This window comes from Podarcis vaucheri (assembly GCF_965113315.1).
Source record: "Podarcis vaucheri genome assembly, chromosome: 9".
NCBI classification, from domain to species: Eukaryota; Metazoa; Chordata; class Lepidosauria; order Squamata; family Lacertidae; genus Podarcis; species Podarcis vaucheri.
In genome coordinates, this window is record NC_138767.1 from 1,088,471 (window position 1) to 1,116,459 (window position 27,989).

The 27,989-nt window shown below is 48.1% G+C and overlaps 1 protein-coding gene across 1 annotated transcript; it reads right to left on the reverse strand.

Moving 5' to 3' along the window:
* Positions 1 to 397: 397 nt before the first annotated feature.
* EMX1 (empty spiracles homeobox 1) lies at positions 398 to 27,978 on the reverse strand (the record flags this gene model as incomplete). The annotated part of the gene is made up of 3 exons (XM_082236765.1): positions 398 to 1,112; positions 19,310 to 19,494; positions 27,594 to 27,978. 3 exons carry the CDS (start codon positions 27,976 to 27,978, stop codon positions 945 to 947), a joined length of 738 nt encoding a protein of 245 aa, XP_082092891.1. The 3' UTR covers positions 398 to 944.
* Positions 27,979 to 27,989: the final 11 nt, after the last annotated feature.

Genomic DNA, 27,989 nt, shown 5'->3' on the forward strand with positions numbered 1-27,989 from the left:
GCCAGGAAAGGAGATTGGAGGTCAGCCTCAGGGAGAACTTTCTGGGTGTAAGAGCTGTTTGTCAGCTGAAGTGGATCTCTCAGAAGGTGGTGAATTCTCCTTCCTTGGAGGTTTAGAAACAGAAGTCAGATGGGCACCTGACAGGGATTTTTGAGCTGTGATTCTGGCATCACAGATTCTGGTATCAATGACCCTTGGCGCTCTTCCCTTCAATAGGTATACCCCAGAACCAGAAGTGTTTAATTCCCACCTGGAAAATTATCTCAGGAAATTATCTTTGCCACGCTTTCCTAAAGGCTTGGGAGCACATCTGGGATGTCTGCGAAGCCTCAGTTCCACCGGTTCCTGCAAACAGATCCCCCTCCTGCACGGGAGCTGGCTACGATAAGGCGACATGTTTCAAACCCATGTTGTTTTTATTACCGCACAGTAACACACACTACATCTGTTGCTATCTACGACACAGGGGATATGCACACACCAAACGCAGAGACGCTGAAGAATAAATTAAAGAGAAAATGGGTTTGCTGCCATTAGAAAAATAATAGTCAACCCAACCAAAGCCCAACAAAGACAGGAGGAGTGTGCAGGGCATGGGTCTTGGTGGACGTGTTTATTTGCTCATATGGCTGACGGGGGACTTCCTTGCTGGAGCAGGCGGGAAAGCCCTTCCTTTTCCTGGAGCCGATACAGCCTCCCACCTCGGCCATCCTCGGCCATCAAGTGCGTTCCCTATCCCCACAGGCGCCCCGTGGCTGGAGGGCTGGCGGGAGCCCCAGGGAGGAGGGGGCTCCGAGGCAAAGCGCGTTCCCCCACGGAGGACAGCCCACGCGTGGCGGTGGGAGGCTGTCCTGTCCTGGCTCAGTCTCCAGAGTTGGTCCCCCCCCTTCCCACGCGGTCCTGTCCGCAAACTGTCTTGCCAGCAGCCTCCTCCCACCTCCCTCCTAGTCGTTGGACGTGACGTCAATGTCTTCTCCGTTGGATTGCTTGGTGGCGATCCGCCATCGGTTGATGTGGTGGGAGCCTTTCTTCTTCTGGTCCGACTCTGGGCCTTCCTCTTCCAGCTTCTGCCGCTTGTATTTGGTCCTCCTGTTCTGGAACCAGACCTTCACCTGCGGGAGACATGAGAGCGGAAGAGGCTGAGGAGCTCAGTTTACCAAGAAAGAGGCAGAATTATTCACCGCACAGTGACTCCAGTTATGCACTTATTTGAAACTGAAGTTGTCCCCAGAGAGATGGTGTCCATTATCGGCCACCAGGGATGTCATTGCCAATCACTGGGAAGATTTAGTGGGGGGGGGGCTATGCTCTGAGCAGGGCACAGCAAAGTGTGCACAGTCACCCTTTTGGAAAAACATGGCCTGTTCATGAAGAGTAGCAAGAGGACAAAACAAAACGAACTATTATTATTATTATTATTATTATTATTATTATTATTATTTGCAATATGGTATGATTTTATTAAGCATGCAAAGGAGGAATGGCACAATTTGAACCTCCATCCAGCATTCAGAAATCTTTGAGTGACATAATGAAATACAGGTGACAATCCTCTCTCTGCTTATACGGCTCTTTAAATACACCAATATATAAGCCCCAAACATTGTTCTCTATTTTTTGTTTGTTGGTAAGAAATGTTTGCAAGGACGCGGGTGGTGCTGTGGGTTAAACCACTGAGCCTAGGATTTGCCGATCAGAAGGTCGACGGTTCGAATCCCCGCGACAGGGTGAGCGCCCATTGTTCGGTCCCTGCTCCTGCCAACCTAGCAGTTTGAAAGCACGTCAAAATGCAAGTAGATAAATAGGTACTGCTCCGGCAGGAAGGTAAACAGCGTTTCCATGCGCTGCTCTGGTTCGCCAGAAGCGGCTTAGTCATGGTGGCCACATGACCCGGAAGCTGTATTCCCTTGACCAATAAAGCGAGATGAGCGCCGCAGCCCCAGAGTCGTCCACCACTGGACCTAATGGTCAGGGGTCCCTTTACCTTTAAGAAATGTTTAAATGTGCTCCTAACAGTACTCTCCACCCCATGCCCACTGATCCTGACCAATCTTTTGTTTATGATATCTTTTCATATTGCTATTCAAATTATTATTTAGTGTGTTCTTAAGATTTGTAAGCTACATTGTACAATTTTTCTGAATCTTTGTATTTCTTAAAACTGATAAAACTGCAAGGAAGGAAGGAAGGAAGGAGATGTGGAAATGGAGCCTGGAAATTAAGGCCGGGTGGTCTCAATGCATTTTAGAAGTGTTCCTACTAGTTTATTTAAGTAATTAAAACACCTAGCTCCTCACTGCCTCTGAACTTGAGCCCAAGAGGCTGGACGGTTGCCTGCCTATTTATTCATACAAAATATTTACTCCAACCTACCCTAGACAATCAAAGCAAGTAAGAAAATTTATGTATTCATTTCATTAAAATTATCCACTGTCTGGTTGGTGGTGGTGGGAACCCAACACCTCAAAGTTGTTTACAGTGAGTAGAAAACAATAAAGTTATCAGGAAAAACAGTAAAGGCAACTCTTTAAAACATTCAGAATCTAAAACCAGCAATCGGCTGAAGATGGGTTAAACATCTGGTGGGGCTTGTCCAAACAGACATGTTTTTAGTTGGCTCTGAAAAGAGTACAGTGAAGGAGCCTATGTCATATCAAGAGGCAAGGAGTTCCACAGTGCAGCTGCCGCTACACTAAAATATGGATTTCTACAGCTATTGTGTATTGCAAACTAAAACTCCACCCGCACAGATTTTGTGGCAGGGAGCACGTCTTATCGAAGAGACTGCTTCCACTTGGACAAGGATGGAGGACGGGTGGCCAGATGGACGGGCAAACAGTTGTCCTCAGAAAGGCTGCAGAGCAACTTCTAAAACTTGACTTCAGGGAGAAAGCAGCTGCAAAGCAGAAGGAAACCTCCCTCAGGGGGCAAAGTGGTCCATTGCATTGTGGAGGTTGTCAGAGAACACAGAGCAAAGAGACAGCCAGTCAAAATGATGTAATACAGAAATAGGGACACACAAACATATGTTTGATGATGATGATGATGATGATGGCTGCTTTAGTTGGGATTCCTGCTTGGCAGGGGGTTGGACTAGATGACCCCCAGGGTCCCTTCCAACTCTATGATCTTATGCTCTATGTTAGAATAAATGAAAACAGCAGCTCTGCTTTTGCTGTTGAGAACAATCAGAGCACCCTTTGGAAGACAGAATCCTGGGCACTTCCAGATAGGATTTTTGTGTGTGCATCCCAGCAGCTCATGTATGAAAGCTTAATATGGTGTCATCGCCACTGAAATGCCAGCCTGTACTTTTTGCTACATTTAATCCAGGTTTTCCCATGCTGTGGAAAAAATTGTAAAAACGACCCATTGTACAGCCTCTGTCACTGCTGGTGTAGAAGCTCATTAGCAGAAGACCCAAGTTTTTGTATGGTCAGTTTGTCATGTGTGAGGTGACATTTCTGTGGGTGTTCCCCCTCATGCGCCCACTTCCTTTTGCTGCTCACCTGAGCGCATTCACAGAGTCCCAAGACATATTGTTCCCAGCAGCCCAAAGGATGCAAGCTCCCCACTAAACCCACATTTCAGAAACCAACTCAGTTTGCAAGCTCTACACTCTACACCCAGGATTATCTTGGAGAGTGTCACTGCACTTCCTCTATCAGTCTTTAAAAATAAAGAAATTAGCAAGGCATTCTGTGCATGACTGCTTAATCAAATTATCATAAGTTTGCTGCAGATTGAGATAGCTAATATCACTTTTAAGAACACAAGGAAAGCCTGCTGGATCCAGTAGCCAGTCTTATTGCCGCCACAACCAGCCGCACATGTCATTCGTGCAGCTGAAGCTGAGTCAATTGCCTAAGAAGGGCTACTGAGGTCATGGCAACAGGGAAATGGGGGACCTCTCACCAAGGAATCTCCCACACTTCTGCCTGTCCTACAAAGCACAGGTCCAAGTGGTTTTCTGTTTCCCCTGCTGCTCCCCCCCTGGGAAAACCTGCTCTTTAGTGCTGAATTGGAGTTGTCAGGGGTTCAGAAGCAGAGACGCAGAGAAGGGTGGAAACAGAGAGCGAGGGGGAGGAAGCCGAAGGGAGAATGAGTGATGATGACGACCCGAGATCTCCAAGCCTAAGCAGTGAGTCAGAGGACTCCCAAAAGGGAGCCCCAGTGAGCAGAGCAAGGGGGGGATCCGGGGGGACACCCCAGGAGGAAGGGAACAGAGGAGATTCAGAGAGCAGCAGCTGGAAGTCGGGACCCACGCTCAAGACTGAGAGCAGCAGGGAGGAAGGCAGCCAGGCATCGGGTTCCGGAGGCCGTCAGCAGGAGGGAGGGCACGAGTCAGGGGTGGTCACGCCCTCCTCAGAGAGCGAGGCAACGGTCAAGAGGAGAGTAGAGAGTTGGGCGCGCGCGCCAAGTTCAAATGCAGCGGAAGCTGGAGCAGTAAGCAGCCCGGAGAGTGAGCCAGGTCCCAAAGCCCGCCGAAAGGAAGCGGAAGGATCAGGGGGGTCAGCGTCAGAGGAGAGTAGAAGGGAGGAGTCCCAGGGGGGCAGAAGGACCCAGAGACGTAGGGAGAGGCGAAGGAGGTGGAGCAAGGCTAGGGTATTAAGCTGGTGTGCAAGAGGCGGGGACTCAGATGGGTCTTCGCCGACCTAGGGCAGAAGGTGTAGAGCTGCACGCTGCAGTTCGGAAATGAAACCTGTAACTCAATAAAGACTCTTTTAAAGTGGACGCTGTGTGGCGTGGTCCTATGTGAGCTGGGACCTGGTAGCAGCTCTGACAGTGCCGACCAGGTCACTTGCCAAGAAGAAGTTGGGGCACAAGCAGATCGGTCCGTACCAAGTCGAAGCGCAGATCAACCCGGTAGCCTTCCGACTGGCGCTGCCGGAGGGTTCCAGAATGCATCCGGTGTTCCACAGGTCGGTGCTCACTCCCTACAAGGCACCTCACAGGTTCCAGGAGCCAGGGACGGCGCCAAGTCCGCTCCGGGAACGGACGGAGACGCGGGGGGTGAAGCACCAGGACCACATCAACGAGGTCACGGAGATTTTGGACTCCAGATGGGGGGAAGAGGGAGTCGAATACCTCTTAGCCAGAGAGGGCACCCGGGCCAGCGCCAATAGCTGGGTACCAGACTACGCTTTGGAGGAACCCCTGCTCAAGGACGAGTTTCATGCCCTCTTCCCACACAAACCCATGCCAGCGAGCTTCTTCGACGACTGGTTGTTCACACCCACACTTTCTTCCAGCACGTTCCATGGATTCGACTCAGAAGGGGAACCCGCACGGAGCACCCGTTCCCCAGAAGGTTCACCGGCGGGTTCAGCATCAGGCAACTCGTATTGGTGGGACGATCGACCAGAGGAGCAATGGCGCAGGAAGTGGCTGGAGATGCCAGGTCGAGCGACCGACGCAGAGACTGACATGGACGTGTTCGGGGAGGACCTCGGGTTCGAGCACGGCGGTACAGAGATGGAAGAGCAACAAGTCAACGTCGACGACCGCGAGGGGGAAGACTCGGAGGTCTTCAGTTGGCGGCCACCCACGGGGAGCGACCTGTATCCAGCATTCCCTCCCATGATGATGGAGCACCCAGCACCCACACCTGACAGCGGGGAGGGGGGAAGGGGGGGCTTCGAGGGGGGGATGGATGTCAGGGGTTCAGAAGCAGAGACGCAGAGAAGGGTGGAAACAGAGAGCGAGGGGGAGGAAGCCGAAGGGAGAATGAGTGATGATGACGACCCGAGATCTCCAAGCCTAAGCAGTGAGTCAGAGGACTCCCAAAAGGGAGCCCCAGTGAGCAGAGCAAGGGGGGGATCCGGGGGGACACCCCAGGAGGAAGGGAACAGAGGAGATTCAGAGAGCAGCAGCTGGAAGTCGGGACCCACGCTCAAGACTGAGAGCAGCAGGGAGGAAGGCAGCCAGGCATCGGGTTCCGGAGGCCGTCAGCAGGAGGGAGGGCACGAGTCAGGGGTGGTCACGCCCTCCTCAGAGAGCGAGGCAACGGTCAAGAGGAGAGTAGAGAGTTGGGCGCGCGCGCCAAGTTCAAATGCAGCGGAAGCTGGAGCAGTAAGCAGCCCGGAGAGTGAGCCAGGTCCCAAAGCCCGCCGAAAGGAAGCGGAAGGATCAGGGGGGTCAGCGTCAGAGGAGAGTAGAAGGGAGGAGTCCCAGGGGGGCAGAAGGACCCAGAGACGTAGGGAGAGGCGAAGGAGGTGGAGCAAGGCTAGGGTATTAAGCTGGTGTGCAAGAGGCGGGGACTCAGATGGGTCTTCGCCGACCTAGGGCAGAAGGTGTAGAGCTGCACGCTGCAGTTCGGAAATGAAACCTGTAACTCAATAAAGACTCTTTTAAAGTGGACGCTGTGTGGCGTGGTCCTATGTGAGCTGGGACCTGGTAGCAGCTCTGACAGGAGTGAACATCAGTCCACGGAAAACCTGATTGTGAGAAAGAGCAGGTTTCCCTGGGAGAAAACAGCACGACATACAGAGGTCTGAATGAGCCCTAAGTCCCAAGTCCAGATTTGGGTGGAAGCCCTGCACCCAGAACATACTGAGAGGGTGGCCCGGCTGTGCAGGAACTGTACTCTGCACGCACTCAGGGAAGTCTTCTTCCGGTGTTTGGGAATTAAGCTCAAAGAGAATGGCCTCCAGGGGCTGAGCCCCACCTTCCCTCAACCCGCCTGCTTGGGGGTCATGAAGGGGCCCTGGCCCATTGCCCTCACTCTCTCCCACAGAACCCAAGTGCTCAGCAATGCAGGACTAAAATAATGTCCATCATATAGCAAATCAGTTGGATTTTGTAAGCTGTTTTGATATTTAAAAAGCTTATATGGCAGATATATATATATATATATTTAAATATAAATTCATAACACTTCAAACTCCTGTGGTGTCCTTCCTCCAAGTTACTACAAAGTCTGTCTGTCCTCTGCTATTCATATATATATATATATATATATATATATATATATATGCAGGTTTTGGTGTCTTCGGGTGTCTTCCCGTGTAAGAGTCGGGGTGTCTGTGCGACGTTTCGACGAGGTCTCACTCGTCATCTTCAGGCTGGTGCTTTCGGCTTCTTGTTACTGGAACAGAGCAGAATCTGGTGTTTGAGTTCCTATAAATACTGTTGAGGGGTGTGGTGTATAGCCTCCAACGTTCTGGGCAGAGAGGAAGTTCCTAGATTAGTGTGCCTTTTCTTCTTTTGTTCCTTAATTACTTGAGGGATATCTTGAGTGATTTCATGAGTGATATTCTGAATACCACTGGGTGGGTCATTAAGTGTAGATTAGTTGCTAAAGCTTTCGTGTCTTGACCTCTTGAGCTTGTGAAGAGTTTTTCTGAGAAGATTTATAGGAACTCAAACACCAGATTCTGCTCTGTTCCAGTAACAAGAAGCCGAAAGCACCAGCCTGAAGATGACGAGTGAGACCTCGTCGAAACGTCGCACAGACACCCCGACTCTTACACGGGAAGACACCCGAAGACACCAAAACCTGCATATATATATATATATATATATATATATATATATATATATATATAATTTTTATTCAGTTTCCAATATACATTCCGTCCAAAAGTAACATCTACTTCTAACATATACATCTTTTAGACTTCCCTCAGCCTATCTGACAATTTCCATATAATCACAATTACTCACATTTCTTAAATTTGTATTGCGCTTTAACAATCTTAATCTTATCATGTCTTTTAAGCAACATTTCTATCCTTCATTCTCACAGAGCTTCTTGAAAGCCAACAAGTGTTATTTGCTTCTCACATACATTTTTGATATACTCTGTAAATTTATTCCAGTCCTCGGTGAATCTCTGATCACGTTGGTTCCGAATTTCCCCCGTTAATTTGTCCATTTCTGCATATTCCATCAATTTCATTCTCCATTCTTCTCTCGTCGGCATTTCTTCCTGTTTCCATTTCTGGGCCATCAAAATTCTAGCAGCTGTCACTGCATACCTAAATAATTTTTACATCCTTCTTTTTAATTTCATTCCCTAATATTCCTAATAATGTCCTCTGCTATTCCAAGTTCCAGCCCCCTGCCTAGCAATGGAGGATGCGTTTTCCTTCGCCAGCGCAGCCAAAGGAGTTTCTTCCCCACCTCAAAAGCCCCCAGAGCAGAACCTTCAAATGACACCAGTTCACTTTGAAATTTAACTCCTATGTCCTTTTTTACTGGTGTTTTAAAATTGCAAATCCATTAAGAAAAATCGGGGGGGGGGGGGATGCAAGGAGAAAACCAAGCTGACATTAACAATACATTTTTGCATCAGCACATCCGTCTCAGTTGACACAAACAGATCAGTACATGCCACCCAAATGAGTGAATTTGTATCCAAGCTGGTGTTTACAGAAAGTGTGTTTAAATGGTCTTCATTCCACTGCAGAATAGACTGAGCATTTATCCTTCCAGGCTCAAAGTGTAAGTCCCTTAGTGACCCACCAGGCGCATAAAATCCATTCTGCTCCTCTGCATCCTGAGCACATTAACTCAGAGCACAGATACCAACCATTTCAAAAGACTTTTCTTCTCTCACCCTTCCTGACAGATCAGCCTTTGGCGCGCCTGGCGCACCTTTGAGCAAATTTCCAGAGTGAGTGTGCTTGCAAACTGCGATACAGCCTTCAAAGCAACAGGTTTTGCAGAATAGCATTAAATTAAATAAAAAGGAGACGTCAAGACAGGAAAGGACACATATTAAGGTATTCTGACAACATGAAATGTTAAGGCACATATACTGGACTGCCAACTTATGAGCACAGAATTGTAGGCTTGGAAGGGACCCAAAGGGTCACCTCTAGTCCAACCCCCTGCAAGATCATAGAATCATAGAATCATAGAGTTGGAAGAGACCACAAGGGCCATCGAGTCCAACCCCCTGCCAAGCAGGAAACACCATCAGAGCACTCCTGACATATGGTTGTCAAGCCTCTGCTTAAAGACCTCCAAAGAAGGAGACTCCACCACACTCCTTGGCAGCAAATTCCACTGTCGAACAGCTCTTACTGTCAGGAAGTTCTTCCTAATGTTTAAGATAAGCTGGCCAAACGTTCTTCTTTTTCTCTTCTTTGCCAACCCTGAGCAGGCAGCATCCCGACACGGACAGGGAGTGCAGATGGTCCATCCATCATTGTATGGAAGCAGATGCCACTGGGCATTGCACTGACCCAAGGGATCATGGTGCCGTTTTCAACAAGAGCCCTCTACGGCCACATGCATTCTGCCTCCTAAAAGTTGTCAGGTTTTCCTCCAAGTTACAGACATGATTACATCCTATTTGGGCTTCCTCAAGTCAAAACAGCCTGCTCATCAGCCTTCAGCAAACCCAACCACATCTAGAGAAATACGTGTCATGTATAACCAGTGATGTTGAAGTGAATTTGGAAGCGACAGAACTCATCCCTAGAGCCCCCTGCAGCCCCACCCACAAGGGGGGTCCGAAAGTGCAGGCAGCGTTTCTCCAAGGAGTGGCAGTACATAACGTAATAGCCAACTGAGTAGGTTCAGCACGACTGCGGTCCTCCCATATTTTCCTTGCACAGGTTCAACCAGTAAAACACACTGAGCTTTAGCCAAAGATCACTGGCTGTCTGGCTGAAAGGCAGCATTTAGTAGCTGTTAATTAGAAATGCAAACCATCTTGCAAAGGTTGCCGTTTAAACTGCTAGCATGAAGCAGGAATCCTACCAAATAAAAGGAAAGAAGTACCCAGCCACTGCTAGATGATTTTCCTCATTCACGTGGTCATTTGTGCCAAACAACAGTAAAACTTGCAAGCTTCATTCTCTTTTTTTTTTATAGAATTTTTATTGGTTTTACAAAGTTTTTAAATAACAAACAAACACTTAAAGAGACAAACATACACGTATAGTTTCATAACATATTTTCATAAACCTCTTTTCTTGGACTTCCCCTTCCCCCCCCTTTCTGCATCCCAATGTCCATAATTTTTAGCAACTCCCAATTGTTACTTCCAACCTCTGTCATCTTAGTCCTCTCTATATTCTGACCTTATATCACTGTATCCCTTTATTTCTAAAAACCACAACACTTTAACATTCATTAAGTTTATAATAGTCCTTAAGGTAGCTTTTAAATTTTCTCCATTCTTCTTCCACCGTCTCCTTTCGTTGGTCACGGATTCTGCCTGTCATCTCAGCCAATGTCATATAGTCCATCACTTTCATCTGCCATTCTTCCAGAGTGGGTAGATCTTGTGTCTTCCAATACTTCGCGATGAGTATTCTTGCTGCTGTTGTAGCATACATAAAAAAAGTTCTATCCCCTTTTAACACCAATTGGCCAACAATGCCCAAGAGAAAGGCCTCTGGCTTTTTAGGAAAAGTACATTTAAGTACCTTTTTCATTTCATTATAGATCATTTCCCAGAAAGCCTTAATCTTCGGGCACGTCCACCAGAGGTGATAGAAGGTGCCTTCAGTCTTTCTACATTTCCAACATTTATTATCGGGCAAATGATAAATTTTTGCCAGCTTGACTGGAGTCATGTACCACCTGTAAACCATTTTCATAATATTTTCCTTTAAGGCATTACATGCCGTGAATTTGATACCAGTGTTCCATAACCATTCCCAGTCAGCTGACATGATATTGTGCCCAACATCCTGTGCCCACTTGATCATAGCCGATTTGACTGTTTCGTCCTGTGTACTCCATTTCAGCAACAAGTTATACATTCTAGATAAAATCTTAGTATTGGGTTCTAATAACTCAGTTTCTAGTTTTGATTTTTCCACCTGGAAGCCAATTTTCCTATCCTGTTTAAAAAACTCCATTATTTGACGATATTGAAACCAATTTTGTACTTTATGTTTCAATTTCTCATGGCTTTGTAGTTTAAGCTTATCTCCATCCTGTTCCAAAATTTCCCAATACTTCGGCCATCCGACCTCCATATTGAGTTTCTTCACTGCTTTAGCCTCCACTGGTGACACCCATCTAGGGGTTTTGTTTTCCAACAGGTCTTTATATCTTATCCAAACATTATATAGTGCTTTTCTAACAATATGATTTTTAAAGGCACTATTAACTTTGTCATACCATAAATATGCATGCCAACCAAAAGCATTGTTAAAACCCTCCAGATCCAAAATGTCCGTATTCTCGAGGAGCATCCATTCTTTCAGCCAGCAAAAAGCTGCTGCCTCATAGTACAATTTTAAGTCCGGCAGGGCAAAACCCCCTCTTTCTTTTGCATCTGTCAATATTTTGAATTTAATTCTGGGCTTTTTGCCCTGCCAGACAAATTTCGAAATATCTTTCTGCCACCTCTTGAAACATTCCATCTTGTCAAGAATCTGCAAGGTCTGGAACAAAAATAGCATTCTAGGCAATACATTCATTTTAATCACCGCAATTCGGCCTAACATTGACAATTTCAAATTTGACCATATTTCTAGATCTTTTTTGATTTCTGACCAACATTTTTCATAATTGTCCTTATACAAATTCACATTTTTAGATGTCAAATAAACCCCTAGGTATTTCACCTTCTTAACCACTGTCAGCCCTGTCTCTTCTTGGAATTTCTCCTTTTCCATGTCTGTTAAGTTTTTTCCTAAAACTTTGGTTTTTTGTTTATTCAACTTAAATCCAGCTACCTGGCCAAACTGTTGTATTATTTCTAAAACCTTTTTCGTACTAGTGATTGGCTCTTGTAAAGTCAGTACTAAGTCATCTGCAAACGCTCTTAACTTGTAATGTTTAGCTCCGACCTGCACTCCTTTAACCTGCTGGTCATTCCTTATCATATTCAGCAACACCTCCAGAACTGAAATAAAAAGTAATGGGGAAATTGGGCACCCCTGTCGTGTTCCTTTTTCTATCTTAAGTTCCTCAGTTACTACGTTGTTTACAATCAATTTAGCCTTTTGATCAGAATATACTGCAGCCATACCATTCTCAAAACCTTAGCCTACCCCCATCCCATGCAGGTTCTTTATCATAAAGCTCCAATAAATATTGTCAAAGGCTTTCTCCGCGTCCACAAAAATCAGTACTGCTTTAGTGTTTATATTCACCTCTAGCTTTTCCAAAATGTCTATTACATTCCTTACATTGTCTGCCAGATGTCTTTTAGGGAGAAAGCCTGCTTGGTTCTTATGAATCCTTTCCATCAACACTCTTTTAAATCTTTTTGCCAAAATATCTGCAAAAATTTTATAATCCACATTAAGTAGTGATATTGGGTGGTAGTTCTTCAGTTGAGTCTTTTCAGTCTCTGTCTTTGGTATGAGTGAAATATATGCTTCTTTCCACGATTCAGGTGCCTTCTTTCCCTCAAGGATCTCATTACAGACTTCTTTTAGTGGTTGAGTCAACCATTCCTTCAACGATTTGTAATATCTAGAAGTCAGTCCATCTGGTCCTGGAGATTTGCCCAGTTGCATGTTCTGAATGGCAGCCTCTATCTCTTGTTCTGTTATTCTCTGGTTCAGATCCATCTTACTTTAATGAGAGATTTTTTGTAATCCATATTTATCAAGGAATTTGTCTATATCTTCTTCATTTTGCGGGCCTTGAGTATATAACTTTTTAAAATAACTCAGAAAACAGTTTCTAATTTCATTAGGTTTAGATATATTCTTTCCATCCACTTCTAGGCTTGTAACCGTATTTAATTTCTGCCTTTTCTTCAATTGCCATGCCAGAAGTTTACCACATTTATTTGCTGATTCAAATGTCTTTTGTTTCATTTGTTTTATCTTCCATTCAATCTCTTGGCTCATCAATTCCATATATTGTGTTTGATATAACTTAATCTCTCTTAAAATCTCCTGGGACTTTGGTTTTGTTCTTAATTTTTTCTCTCCTTCCTTTATCTTTTCCAAAATCTTTTCTTTTTTCTCATTTTGTTTTTTTCTCTTTATTGAATTTTGTTGAATCAAGAAACCTCTCATCACTGCTTTACTTGCGTCCCAGATCACTCTTTTTTCCACGTCGGCCCTCAAATTTATTTCAAAGTAGTCTTTTAGGGTTTTTTGGGCCTTCATAAGGATCTCCTTATCTCGAAAGAGGGTGTCATTCATTCTCCATCTAAATTGACCATTTGTTGTAAATTTCATCTCCATCCTCACGGCATTATGGTCGGAGCAAGTTTTTGGGCAGATTTCCACCTTCTTAACCTTTGGAGCCATACCACTAGTAATCCAAATTTGATCGATTCTGGTCCAGGTCATCATTGCTTGAGAGAAAAAGGTTCCCTCTCTCTCCAGAGGGTTCCTTGTTCTCCATATATCTATCAAATCCATGTTTTCCGTCATTTCGAAAAAAGTCTTAGGAAGTCTCCCTTCCTTGCTAACTGTTAGTCTTTGTGCCTTGTCCATGTTAGTGGAGACCACACCATTCATGTCTCCCATGATTATCATATTGTAATCCAAATAGTCCATCAGGGTTTCATGAAGTCTCTTAAAAAAGTCAGATTTACCTTCATTTGGTGCGTAGATTCCCACAACTAAAAATTTTTCTCCTTGTACTTGTATCTCCACTGCCAGATATCTCCCTTGTTCATCTTTAAATATCATTTTTGGGGCCCATTTCTCTTTCACGTATATTACAACTCCTCTTTTCTTAACTTTATCTGATGCAATGAATTCTTGTCCTAGTCTTTTATTTGTAAGTAGTCTCCTATGGGCTCTAGTTATGTGAGTTTCTTGTAGACATATCAAGTCCAGTTGTTCTCTGTTCAAAATATGGAACACTTGTCTTCTCTTCAGAGGCCCATTAAGTCCATTACAATTCCAACTAAGGAATTGCAGAGCCATCTTATTATTTTCCTGAAACTCCTCCAACAGCTCCAAGTTGTTGCTCTTCTTCTGATGGTGGTGGTTTTTGTCCAAACGAGAGATTCAGAATGTCTAGTACTCTCCTCTGTTCTGCAAGTACGTCCACTGTCCCCTTCTGCAGGTCCTCCTGATTTCTTGCCAAAAATTTGTCTTTGTCTTGAATAGTCTTTATCTTCACCTTCTTTCCCCTATAGTCAAATGACAGTCCTTGTGGAAATTCCCACCTGAAGCGGATGGAGTTTTTCTTCAGCAGAAGAGCCAAATCCTTGTAGAAGTTTCTTAAATCCAGAATATATTTTGGAATATCTTTGAAGATCTGTATAGCTGAATTTCCAATTTGCAAGGCCTTTTCAAAGTGTAGTCCTAATATTTTGTCTCTTTCGTCCTTGGATCTAAATGTAATCAGGCAATCTCTCGGGGTCTTTCTGTCCTGCTTTTTGCCCAGTCTAAAAGCTGTTGTAATTTTGAATTCGTCTTCTTCAAGATCCCAGCAGTCAACAAACTCCCGTGTCAGATATTCCGCGAGATTGTCTCTTTCATTCTCTGGAATCAATCTTAATTTCAAGTTTCTCTCTTTTCTCTGTAACTCCCACAAGGCCAAAGTTGCGTCGTGCTCATAAACCTTCTTAGCGATCGGCTCTAATTTCTCTTGTGTCTCCCCAGCAGTAGCTTTAGCATCTTCAGCAATTTTACGCGTGGTAGCATTTTCCTCCACCAATTTATTTATTGATTCTGTGTTCTGGTTTAGTCTTACTGATATTTCTGTTAATTTTTGTGTATTTTCTGAAGTCTGTTTTGTCAGAGACTCCAAAGATTGATTTATTTTAAGCAGGGCTTCTGTCACGGCATCCATAGAGACAGCCGTCCCTTTTTCTTGTCCTGTTGTTCCTGCAGATCCAGTAGTTACGCCTGAAATTGAGCCTCTTTTCTTTGTCTGTTGCTGCAGCTGTTGTTGTTGTTGTTGCTTGGTCTTGGCTCTTGTAACTATCTCTTCTTGTGAACCACTCATGTCAAGGTCGTTTCCCACGGGAGCTATTCCCCGTTGGAAAATTCCACTGTCCCAAGCTGTGCCAAATTTTACTTTACCCTCTAGGGGGAGCAAATCAAAATGGCCAAAAATAAGATGTCCAAGTACAAAGACAAAGGAGAATATCCAAAGATGTAAAAAGAAAAGTTTTTTAACACAGTTAAAACAAATATAGCTGGAGGCTTGTAGCTACAAATTGCCACAGTTTCCCAATATATACTGTTTCATCTTGTGATGTACTGTAGCCAGGCACTGTATAAACTTTGTATCGCAGTATCACTTTTACAGGAGAAAGTCAGTTCAGTGTCCTATTGTCCTAAAAGGCAGACCGTTTCATACTTTTATTAACTGAGACAGCAGAGGATTTTTACTGTAAATAGATTGTGCAGTTACTAAAGTCTCTTTCGCCTCCCCTCTGCCCTGCTAGCTAGAGGGGAGATCTAAGGTCTGAGTGTCCGGTTTAGTTATATAAGAGCAAGTTTCAACGGATGCAGATTTAGAGTTCCGTTGCTTTCACTTTCATGCAGTCGGGGGGAGGCAGACTTCCTTGATTTAACTTCCCCGCTTTTAGTCCAATTTTCAAAATTTAAAGGGTCCCAATTGTTTTCAGCTCCTACTCACGGGAATTCAGTCCGAATTTTCTTTCAGGAAGGAATCGGCGCTCTCCGCTTATGGCGACGCGGCTTCACTCCGCAGGCTGGGTGACGACTCTCAGCACCGCGCTCACTCCCGATGCCGCTCCGTAGCCTTTAAAAAGGCTCTTTCGCAGTACCGGGGGGCGCAAAGGTGCCCACCGAATCTCCTTGTTCTCAGGCTTCAGCGCCTGAGATTTTAGGGGTCCCCCGCTCGCCGTAGCGGGTAAGACCCGAACTTGCGGAGCAGTCCTTCTCCGGAGCTCGGAGGTAGGACCGCCATTAAGCGCTGGCACCGACCGGAAGTCCCTGCAAGCTTCATTCTCACCTCATGTTGGGTCCACCAACATGACCACCATTCGGAATTCTGAACCGTGTTGTGGGCAACCCTCCTGCTCCTGTTGCTTCTCTCCAACCCCACATTCCACTTTCTCATATTGCTCTCCTTTCTCCGCCCGACTCTCTCAGTCGCTCTGCTTTCTGTCCAGCTGCTCAAGTGTCAATCCGAAAGCACAGAGAGCCGAGAGAGGAAGTGGTAAGGAGTGTCCCTTTTCCAACTTCCTTCTTAAGTCTATCTTTCAAGCGGGGAAGAAGTAAGCACATTTGCATCAGCCCCCATTTCTGGTGCAAGGAATTTTTCCCTCATTGACTTTGATGGGAGGGAGTGGAATTAAAAAGTGGACCACTTCAATCTGCAGATTCGGCACTTTTCCAGGTGCCACAGACTACCCTCACCACATCTGGAAGAACTTGGTATTTTAGTGTGGCAGCACAGACACGTTGGAACTCCCTGCCTATTGATACTAACTGACTGCTGATTCAGGACTTTAAATTGTGCTTTTATATCAAATTTCCTTTTCTGCGTATACTGTAGTGTGTTACTGTTGCTATGGCCATTGGCTAATGCGAATAAAGTTTTATCTCTCTCTCTCCTGCCTATTGATAGCAATCAGAGACCTTCCCTGTGCTCTTTCCAGCATCTGCCAAAAGCATTCTTATTTAGACAAGCCTACGCAGACGTTTAGAAAGAAAGTATGAGCTTTAATTTGTTTTAGTCTATTCCATTGCTTTCTGTATGTTTTAATTTCCTGCATGCTTCAAATTATGTTTGTAAAATTGTTAGTGATGGTTTGTTTTATCTTTTTACTAAACCGCTTGAAGGTTTTTCTACAATCAAGTGGCATATAAATTTTATGAAATAAATGCATAAATGAAAATAGCTGCCATTGCATCTCCAAGCACTTTGCCCTCGTCTCCATGAGGGCATATAAGACATGGTGTAACGCACCACTTTCTCACCAGAACACACCACTGCCCCAGAAGACCACAACTAGGGCCACATGGGGAGGAAATGCACTTTGCACAAACAGCTTGACTCTCCAGAAGCCCCAGAGGTGCATCGCTAACAAAAAGAGCTCCCTTACTTTGGGAATCCAGCAGTGCTCAACCAAATCCGGGCAGGAAGCCCACAGTCAGCGCATAGCTAACATGGCCAGGAGCCACTGATAGCCTTCATCAACTAGAACAGGGGCTCCCAAACTGTGGTCCGTGGACCCCTGGGGGTCTACAGGGTTCCTTCCTTCAGTCGGCCCCTGCATGTCTGCGGATTTGTGGCTGAAGCCAGGAGACGACTCGCCCAACACTAGCACCCTGTTGGTTTGGATTTGTATCTTGTTATGGCTTCTGGGACGCGGGTGGCGCTGTGGGTAAAAGCCTCAGCGCCTAGGGCTTGCCGATCGAAAGGTCGGCGGTTCGAATCCCCGCGGCGGGGTGCGCTCCCGTTGTTCGGTCCCAGCGCCTGCCAACCTAGCAGTTCGAAAGCACCCTCGGGTGCAAGTAGATAAATAGGGACCGCTTACTAGCAGGAAGGTAAACGGCGTTCCGTGTGCTGCGCTGGCTCGCCAGATGCAGCTTTGTCACGCTGGCCACGTGACCCGGAAGTGTCTCCGGACAGCGCTGGCCCCCGGCCTCTTGAGTGAGATGGGCGCACAACCCTAGAGTCTGTCAAGACTGGTCCGTACGGGCAGGGGTACCTTTACCTTTACCTTTATGGCTTCTTTTGCTCATTATATTGTACTCAGTGGAATTCAAACTGCAATGCAAAATATAATAAACCGAAGAAGCAATACAAATCACAGAGCATCTAGCCCAGCATATTGCGGTTGTTAAAGGGGCAGAAAAACCATTCAGTGGCCCATCCAGACTCGCAGAGATCTTTAAGTGACCAATGCAGGGGGGAGGGGGAGGGGGAGTTTGGGAACCGCTGACATAGAAGGTTGTTGGGTCACAAATGGTTGTGTGCGCAGTAGGTCAAAGTTCTTAGAATTAAAATATGGATTCCAATTACTGATTTTTTTAAAAAGAGAAAAGAAATCCCACGGCTCCATGACAAACAGGCAGTTTGCACAGTTCCTAGAAATAATGGAAATAGTGTACGGTCTTTGTGCAAGATTTTTTTTTTTAAAAAAAGACACTTTCTCTTGCATTTCCTCTTCATGGACCTGCAAGTCTGAAGAAGATTGTTCCTGTTTTGCAGGGAAGGAACCAAGGCTGGAAGCGAATCGGTGAGCCCAGGGCTCAGAGGGGGCTCAAGACCCCTCCCTGTGCATATTCCACATGCTCCGGGCTGGATTCCACTGTCAGACAAAACCACAGCAGCCGCAGCAGCAGGAGTAAGGGGCTCCAGCAGGGTGTCCGCGGATATTACAAGAGGCCAGGCATTCGCCCTCTGGGACACGACAAGGGAACTGTTTGAAAGAGGAGACCAGGAGGGGGCTGCCAGTACAAAGCACATGCGCCACCAGCCACGTGCGCAGGTCCCATGCTCAAAGAGAATCCCAGAGATGCTGCACTGCAGGCACAGCATTCGCTCACCCAGCTCCAGCTGACACAAATTGCAAGCTGGAAGGTATGCAGAGGAGGGGCTAGGGAATTGGGCAAGGGGGCCTTCGGGTCCCTTCCAACTCCACCAGTCTATGGTTCGATGACACGTGTGCACACGCAAGTGGAAAGCCAGGGCAGCCAGAAAGCGAAGCCTGGGTCCAATGGGGTCCCTGCGGCAACCACCTTGGGCAGAGGCACCGACACACTGGAACGCACCGCACCGTTTTCGTTACCCACTTAAAACATTTTTGTTAGGCAAGCCTACCCAGATGCCGATGCAGGTTTTAATCTGCTTTTAGCTTATTGCTGATATTATCTTTCGAGCTGCTTTTACTGATAATTTTATTGCTTCGTTCTCCTTTTAAACTGCTCTCAGGGTTTTTTTTTAAAACAAGCAGTGCATAAGTGTTATGAAATTAATTAATTAATTGATATCCATCCCGCTGCACCTGACATTTCTACAATAATGGGAATCCCCACCACTGCCGTCCTGATGGGAACAGCTGTTCAAGGGAGGCAAAATGTTGCAAGCAGGTGATTACCTGGAACCCTTTGCTTCCTAAAACCACCAGCATTTTAACTCCCGGCCTCCGAGACTTCATTGTCTGAGGAGAGCCAAGTTCTGCAAGGGAGCCTCAGGGCAGAACCGGTCCTCTAATATGTGAGAGAAGCAATGTAGAAAATGGGACCCCCAAATATTATTGCAAAGAAAGAGTTTTAAACAAAAAATGCTAGTAGAAAGGTCAACCATATTGTAGATTTTCATTCCTTAAGCCACAGGGAGATTTTTAAAATATTGATGAAATCCCAAGCAATTTTTGTGAGAGAGAGGGAGAGGGGGGAGAGAGAGAGAGAGGGAGAGAGAGAGGCGCACAGGCCCCATTTTTGCAGAAAGCCACTTCTCCCCCAGGAGGCAGAGTGGGAGGCCTGGCACTCACCTGGGTCTCTGAGAGGCTGAGGCTGCTGGCCAGCTGCTTGCGTTCTGCCCCCACCACATAGTGGTTCTTCTCGAAGGCCCGCTCCAGTCGCAGGAGCTGCGAGGGCGAGAAGGCCGTGCGGATCCTCTTGGGCTTCCTGGCAAAGGGGCCGTGTAAGAGCAGGCTCTCCTGGGACACTTCGCCACCTGAGAAGAGAAGGCTGGCTATTAGGGTCCACTCCACAGTGTCAAAAGCCATCTCCCACCTCCTCCCTCCACCAGGCAAGAGCTCAGCTGTGCAAGGAGCCAAACCACTAACAGATGCAAAGAACGAGCGAGGAAGGCCAAGTGGATGAGAGGTCACTGGATGGGCCAGGACACCCGATCCTGACACTTCCACTCCTGCCCCAAGTATAAGCAATGGCATTTGTAGTCCTCTAGCGGAAGAAATTGGAGAGAACACTGCTTGGCGGGGCCAGGCGTGTGTGAGCTGCCTTTGTGGCCTCATCAGCTCCAATTTCCTCCTTGTTTTATTTCCAGAAAGGAAGCTGCTCTAACTCAATTGCAGCAGCGGGGCTTGAATGAGGCAGGCTGTGGTCTTAGAGTTGCACCCGCACAGCCTCTGCAGGGAGTTCTGCAACAGAAACCTTTTAGGAGAGACAAAACGGCTTGGGTCATCCTCACTTTGAGGGTCAGTGGGGGTGGACACACAGACCTGCCTTTGGCCTACTTGTTGGACAAAGCAATTAGCTCACCAGAACCTGAGAAGGTGCTCTCCTCTAAGTCAGCATTCAGAGATGGGCTTCTTTGCAACTGGAGTGGAAAGAAAGCTATCGCAAAGCCCAGATCTGGTTAAATGTTTATTATTCATTTCAAATGTTTGTTGATTGCCCTGGGTCAACAGATTCCAGAGCAAGGTACAAAAGTGTAAATAAAATTAATTCATGTAACAAAAATAATTTATGCTACTAATGATCAAATAAGCAGAAGAAAATACAAGAAAACAAAATATAAGAGAAAACAAAAAAGGCAGGACGGGACCCAGTTCCAAAAATCACCTGTAGTCTAAAACGCCCAGGTCTTCAGCCAGTGGGGAAACCAGGGAGCCCGGAGCCACAGCCCAACGGGTGGGAGGGCTACGGGGGGGGGCATTTGTGTGCAGGCATGAAATATAACCTCGCCACACGCACCCTCCAGAAATGCACACATGCAAAAGTAAGGCTCAGTTGCAGAGTCCCAGTTACAAATTACTTTTTAAAGCGGTTGACAGAAAAGCTGGAAAATACTCTCCCGTGCCTAAGGTAAAAGAGAGGACAAAAGAGAGAGCAAATATCCACAGGGTTGATTCTGCTCTACTTGAAAGGAACAACCTGGATCTAAAGACTATTATTTGTTGGTTCACGTTTAGGATAGCGGTTCATGCCCCCCCCCCTCCTGCAAGTTGCATGTGGAAGAAAGAGGCGCCTACTTTGTCTTCTTGCTTAGAGATGCAGATAATTTTTGCCCGGCTGATCTAGAGACTGAGTGGCCTGAGAGAGAGGTGGCATTTCCCTCCCACTGTTGTAAACATTTTTAAAAAATTTAGATTTCATTTTTTATTAATTTCAGTTGTGTTAATCCCTATGAAATACACACATTTAGTTGTGTTTCATTATTTGTAAATTGATCGTTATTATTTATCCAGCATAAATTAATGGGGTCTGAACATATTCAGCTTTGGCTGGAGCCTGCCCTTTTGTTTTAAACATCTTTTTATTATTGTGTTTTGATGTTGTAGCCTGCCCTGGGACCTTGGGGTGAAGCTTGTGTGATTAATAAATATTAATGATAATAATAATAACAGGCAGCTACCATGTTTCTATGTGACCCAGGGGCCTTTCTGCGTCTCCATTCAAAATAAAATCTCATGCCATTAATCTCCAGAAATAAAAGGGAGAGAGCAGCCCCTGCCTTCCTCTGGGGGCTCCCTCTGCCCAGAGCAGCTCCCCATTCCCTGAAATTGTCTGGGTGCCGCATAAATTCCATTAAGCACGGAAAATCTGTGGCTGCTCAGGACGGGCTCTTCAGAACGCTGCTGACCATTTTTACACTTCATAAACCTCTTTGCTTTCTTTAGAAAATCGGTTTTATTAATAAAGAGGGTGGGAATTAAATACTAAATGAATAATAGAGAAGTGACCTGATGAACTCCAGAATAATAAATTCCAAATACACAAGTTATGCTCCAGCGCCATATACTAGATTTCCAGCCAAACTTCCCATCAGGAATTTGAGTGAATTCATTGGGGAGAAAATGCTTTGCTTTGGGAAACTAAAAGGAGGGTTCTGCCGATTTCACCCAGGGAACCCTCAAATGTCCTCACAGCAGACAAACAAACCTAGAAGCCTTCCTTTCTGAAGGACACTTTGCCGACACTGAGATCCAGGCTCCTTTTGTGCAAACAGAGACCACCGTCCCAAGTGGTTAATTTAAAGGGGAGAAAAAACATGTTTTGAGAAATGATGGTTGCTGTGTGTCTGGGAATAGACTGGGCTGGGCTGGGAGGGGGAAGGACTCAAGTTTTTCTTCTGAAAGTGCATTTGTTTTGGGAGCAACTTAAAATAGGCTTAGTGCGAGAACATCTTGGCTGAATAAGCAGTTCAAGCGCTGCTCAATTAGAGTTCGTCCACTGGAAAGCTTTCTTCTACAGGCCCCGGGGATGGCGGGAGAAGATAAAGACCCCTCTCCTCTCTGCAATGGTCCCTGTTCAGCTTGCTGGGGCTGGCAGAGGGGGAATTCACCCTAGAGCCTGCCAAGTATTGTTTTAATGGGTGTCCTGCCCCCCAATACACCCTAGAGATTAAGAGATCATCTCATCAACAGAGCATAGTGCAATAATGATGACAATCTATCATACTTTTATGCTGTGAACCACCCCAAGATCTACGGATGAAAGGCAGGATACGGATTTAACACATAAATAAAAATAAATAAACCAGCTTATCATAATTCTTGCTATTTCCCCCCCCCCCCCGAGCTTAAACCTGCTGAGCGGCATACTAGCTAAAGCACTTCATTTTCAGATTTCCAAGTCTGGACTTTCTGCCTCCAAAAAGTCCCTTCTATGGATTCATTTATTCTTATTCACTTATTAAATTCAAAACCTCTCACTCTAAGTCTCTGAATAGCACACAGTGAAAAAGAAAATAAAAACAGGAAGAAAACACCATTAAATCAATTATAAAACCCAGCATTTCACATGGCACGAACTCAGGCTTGATTTATTCAGTTTAATAGTATTAATAATTGGTAGCAATAGTAGTAGTAGTAGTAGTAGTAGTAGTAGTAGTAGTAATAATAATAATAATAATAATAATAATAATAATAATAGCAGCGATAATTAAATTTCTATACCACCCTTCATTCAAAGATCCACTGGGCAGTTTGCAACATAAAAAATGCATCTTAAAATCTCCCTGAAATAAAAGAGTCTCGTCTGGCTTTCCTAAATACCAAGCAAAGTCTTGTAGACAAGGAACCCACAACCCTGGTGTGATACCACAGGAAAAGTTGGAGATCTTACAGGCACCTGCTGCACTTCCGACAGCGAAGGTGGTGGTGGTGGTCAGTCCAAGACACACACACCCCAAAGACCCGAGGACACTAGGTGGGATTCGCCTGGGGAAAGGCCACTTTTAGGAAACGGCCGCAGGATGGTGAAGTCGGCCTGGCAATGCCCACTGCTTTGCCAGCCACTGATGCCTTGTCTCTTTCAGGGAAGACTGGCTTTCATGGCCAGAGCAAACAAGAGTGTAGATTGCACCAGCCCTGGGAGGAGAGACTCCAGGCCTATTTCAGGAGGAAAGTTTTATGCTGATCAATGAAGTGAAAGACAAACCACCAGCTCCATCATCATTTCACATCCATTGCCTTGCGCATCGATCCCATGCCAAAGCTAAGCTACAGATGACAGTTAAAGGGTCCACTTAACTCCCAAGTTAATAAAAGCAAGGAGACTTAAACGGGCTTAATTTCTGCAGGACAGTTAACAGTGATGATGATAATTTACAACACAACAAAAGTGCAGGACAGAAGGGGGGGGCGGTGTCTCTGCCCAGAAAGCATAAAAAAAAAATATGGTGATGAAGGCCAATATGTCGTACACAGGTCTTTCTGGAATTTTGAAGAGAGAAGCCCAAGGGCCATACTCGATAGCGGGGGGGGAGCCAACAGCATAATGATCAATTTAATCACTGGCGACTGGCTGCTCGCGAAAGAAAACCCAACATTTGCTGCAAGGGCAACTTGGATGAAGGCACAGAGCAAGGCGGCCAGTTGTGGGGGGTAGGGGCTGCCCAGTGAGGGGGGGTGACCTCCTTCCCAGGGTCAGAGTCCCTTTGCCAGCATGTGATGAAACAACTGGGGTCCTCAGGCAGGGCACTGCAACGTGGGGTCTTGATTTTGGGACCAGGAGTGGGGGGGGGGTAGAGGAGGAAGAACACACCTGCCAGGCTGAGAGGAATGGAGGGGAAGCCAACGCCCCCTGCCCCCCCTTTTAAGATTCCCAGAAGGCTTTCTCAAGGGAAAAATATCACTGGTAAGACCTTCCTAGGTTTTTATAGGGCTCAACAGGTGCTTAGAAACCCCAGGAAGAAGGGGGGGGGGCAGAGAGACCCAGCACGAATCAGTTCCCTGCAGATGAATGTGGAAGCGTGGTTTAATCTGCTTTTACTTTGCTGCTGATTTTATCTTTTAAAGAGTTGTTTCTACTGATAATTTCATTGTCGTATTCTCTTTGTAAACCGCTTCGAGGGTTTTCTCCCTGTCAAGGAGCGTGTAAATTTTATGAAACAAACAAACTGAAATGTTGGTCCAGCGCCGCGGGGCTGCTTGGCCAAGGCGGCTCTTTCTCCTTCTGGCCGATGATGGAAGCAGTTTCGGTGCCCTCCGTTCCCCAGGTCTACCCGGTTCGAATAGGAGCCGGACGGATCCATCAGACCTCGGCATCCTGGAGCCGCTACGGCTTCCAGGGAGCTCAGTGCCCCGTCCCTGTCTGCTGGAGGCCGGGCCGGCCAGTGGCTCCGGCCTTCCAAGGGACGGGAGGCCCCGCGCGGATCCCCATCCGCCAAATTCGTCCCGGACCAGAAGCGTGTCACGCCGGCGGCAGTTTCGCGAACCAAGCAAAGCTTTTGCGGGGCTGGCGAGAGAATGCAACCCGCCGCGCCGGCGTTCTTTCCAGTCGCGATCCTGACGGATTTGCGCCCTCCGAGGCACAGGAGCGCGTCCAGGGAAAGCGTTGGCCCCGCTGCTGCAGCCTCGTTCCCTGGCTGGCGTGCGAGGGGGCGCCGCGGGGGCTGAATCCCCTCCTGGGCGCGGAACAAAGACCCTTTGATGGGCCGCTCTCCTTTCACGCGCCAGCCGGGGATGGGAGCGAGACGCGGGCTGGATTTGCATTTCCAACGTGGTAATGAGAGTCGGCCTGAGGAAGGGCCCGTCGGGGGGCGGGCACGGGCTGCTCTCCCCGTCCCGGGCGGGCCAGAGCCAAAGCCTCGCGCTCTCCGTCGAAGGAAGGGCCTTGGGCGGGGAGGGGCGACTCACGGCACCCAAGAGCCGTCCAGGCGAGGCCAAGAGAAGGCGGACGCGCCGTCGAGGCAGAAGCTGCGCAGCGCCTGGTCCGCGCGAGGCAGGATCGCTGCTCCGGCCTTGGAGGGTCGAGCAACCTTTTCCAGCCCCACCTCCTCCTTTGCTGCATAAGAATGCCGAGCCCTGTCCTTCTGCGTCGGAGCTTGTCTGTGTCCCGCGAAACCTGCCCAGATTTGGGGCCAGATCGGCCCCCCTCCCATTCCGGTGGCAGAGAGGCCTGCGCTACCCTCTTCGCCTTTCCGCGTTCCGCCCAAGATTCGGCTCGGGCGCCCCTTTCCGCCAGGCTCCGCAATCAAGCTTCGTGGATTTCATTCTTAGAAACAAGGATTTGCAGAAACGTTTTTTTCTGCTGGGACGGGATAACTCCGGAGTCACGACGCGGAGGCCCCACGTTTTCCTGCCTCGCTATTTAAAGGATACAAAAGAAACCTCCTGCGCCCGCCTCTTTGCGGGGAACCTGAGGCGGAACCGCGGCTTTCGTGAAAGGGCATTTCCTTGGCAGAAAAGCCCCGCGCTGCTCGCCTTTAGGCGGATCCTTCGTTTCCCATATTTCTTTCTCTTTCCACCTCCTCCCCCCCCCCCCACACAAAAAAATTAAAAACGGGCGACACAATCCCGTCACAATTCTGCACTTTCGAATCTCGTCTATTTCTTTAAGAGATTTCAGCGCCTGTTGAAAACGAGATAAGCTTAAAAGGACTTAATTTATCGCCCCGCGACTCAAAAACCAGAGCCCCTTGATTTCAGGATCGCGGTTGTCGGCCGAAATACAAAACATCTCGCAATTAAGTTGCGCCGACGGCGGGGATTTCGGTGCCGAACATTTCGCTTTCGTCAAATTTCGAACTAGCGACGGCGGTTTCAGCTGAGACCGCCAAGAAAATTCCCAACTGGCTTGTGGGTTTCAGAAAAAGTTCCGGGACAAACGGATTGTTTCAGTGTATCTGAAGAAGTGTGCATGCACACGAAAGCTCATACCAAGAACTAACTTAGTTGGTCTTTAAGGTGCTACTGGAAGGAATTTTTTTTATTTTGTTTCCCCTTTGTTATTCTTTTCCCCTTAACCAGGTATAATTCCCCCCTCGCGCACTCAGCCACCTCTCCATCAGTGAGAGGGTCTCTCGCCCGCAGAAAGGGGCTCCTGTCGCCGCGAATAGGTTCCTCCAGCCCTGGGGGCGGGAAATCCAGGCCCGGGGAGGTGGGGGGGTCCCCCAGACAGTCCGCAAGATTAAAGGGTCTCGTTCCCCTCACTTACCTGGAAGAAGGGTCCCCCACCCCAGGAAAGGGGAGGATAGAAGAAAATATATTCGTATTATAGAGAAACAAAAAAATTGAGAATTCTGCCATTCTCAGGGTGGGTCAAGAAATTATTTCGGCGTCTTTATAATTGATTAACAACCAGATCCAGAACTCCCTAGAGATAGGAGGGGAATGTGCGATTTTCAGAGCAATTTATTTCCGAGAGAAAGTACGTGGAATAGGATCCCCACCCCAACCTCGCGCAACTCCTGCACACCTCGTTCCCGAAGGCCGAGACACCTTTCGCCGCTTCCTTGCATTAAATTGTGGTCGACGGAATATTTGGGGACTGAGAGCTGCCCGATGCAGGCAAAGGGCGCCGTGGTGGGGGGCCGGGGCGGCAGCTTCCCTCCCCCCCCCCCGCTCTATTCGTATTGCCTCTGCCCCCCTAGAAAGAAGCGGGGAGACGCGGATTCCAGCCGCGCCCGAGGCAGAGAACGGGGATCAGCCGCGGAAGAAGCGCCGCCGACCCCGCGCCCCGTCGGCAAATGTCTCAAAGGGGGGCGGGCTGAATGGCCGGGGGTCTGTCTTTCCATTTAATTTACTTTCGTTTATAAGAGGAAAAATCCTTCTTAAAATCAAGACGCGAGAGACCCTGAGCTTCCAACCTTCTCTGGAACTTCCACGCCGCCTTGCCGGACAGAGGCGGGAGGCTCAGGGCCACGTCCGACGGAGGACCCTTCCGGCCTGGACTGGCAGCCGAGAGGCCCATCGAGGGAAGCCCAAGGCGGCTGCGGAAGAACAGAGAGACCACGGGAAGAAAGCGGCAGGGCTGGGGACTTTCTGGGTAAACGGGCCGCCGCCGGCAGCAGCGTCCGCGGGAACGCCGGCCTTGCCTGGAAGCGCTCTGGCTGGCCTCTGGATCACAAGCGCCCTGGCTGGTCTCAGCCCCCTTGGGTGCTGCTGTGCCCCACAGTGAGGCCCTTCTGCTCTCCCCCCCCCCCGCGGGTCTGTCTTGCCTTCCCATTAAGCAACGGCCATCCTTGTCCGGAGAGCTGGACTTGAGGACACTGCTCACCCTGGAAACCGGCCCTTGACTTGGGGAGGGGGGACTTAGCCGTGGAAGAATCCTCGCCAGCACGACCTATGGGACCAGGAGCGCCTGCTTAGCTGACCGATCCGGAGTCAAACCCATTGGCCAGTAGTTTGGCTCAGGGACGTCTACACGGGCTGGCAGCAGCGGCTCCCCAGCGTTTCACACTCGCGTTTGGGACTCTCCCAGCCGCACCTGGAGACGCCATTGGGTCAGTCGGTGGGCGGGGGTCGGAGGGCTCCTGCCCAGCGCCCAACACGCCCGAACCAGCCGCCCCCAGACCTAGGCCTCTCTTTCGGCGCCCCCCCTTTCTTCCTCCTCCGCCTCCCTCCCAGTCCCACCGGCCCTTACCTTGGAAGCGATGCCCGAAGAAGCGGTTGCGGAGCACCCAGGGGTAGAAGTTGAGCGGGTCGCGGGGCTGGGCGCCGAAGAAGGGGTGCGGCGAGGGCGGGAGGTGCGAGGCGGCCAGCTGGGGCGGGTGGACGGCCAGGGCGGGCGGGTGGCTCACGGCCTCGGGGAAGAGCAGCTCCGGGCTGCTGTAGAGAGAGCGCCCGGCGGCGGCTGCCGAGCCCTGGAAGCCGTGCGCGAAGGCCTCGACGGCGGCGCTGGCCGGGTAGCCGAGGGAGGCGGCGGCGGCCGGCCGGAGGGGCTCTTCGCCCAGCGGGTGGCTGTCCTTGCCCACCAGGGACTCGATGGTGAAGCAGCGCTTGGCCGCCGTCGCCCCCGGCTGGAACATGGCGCCCGACG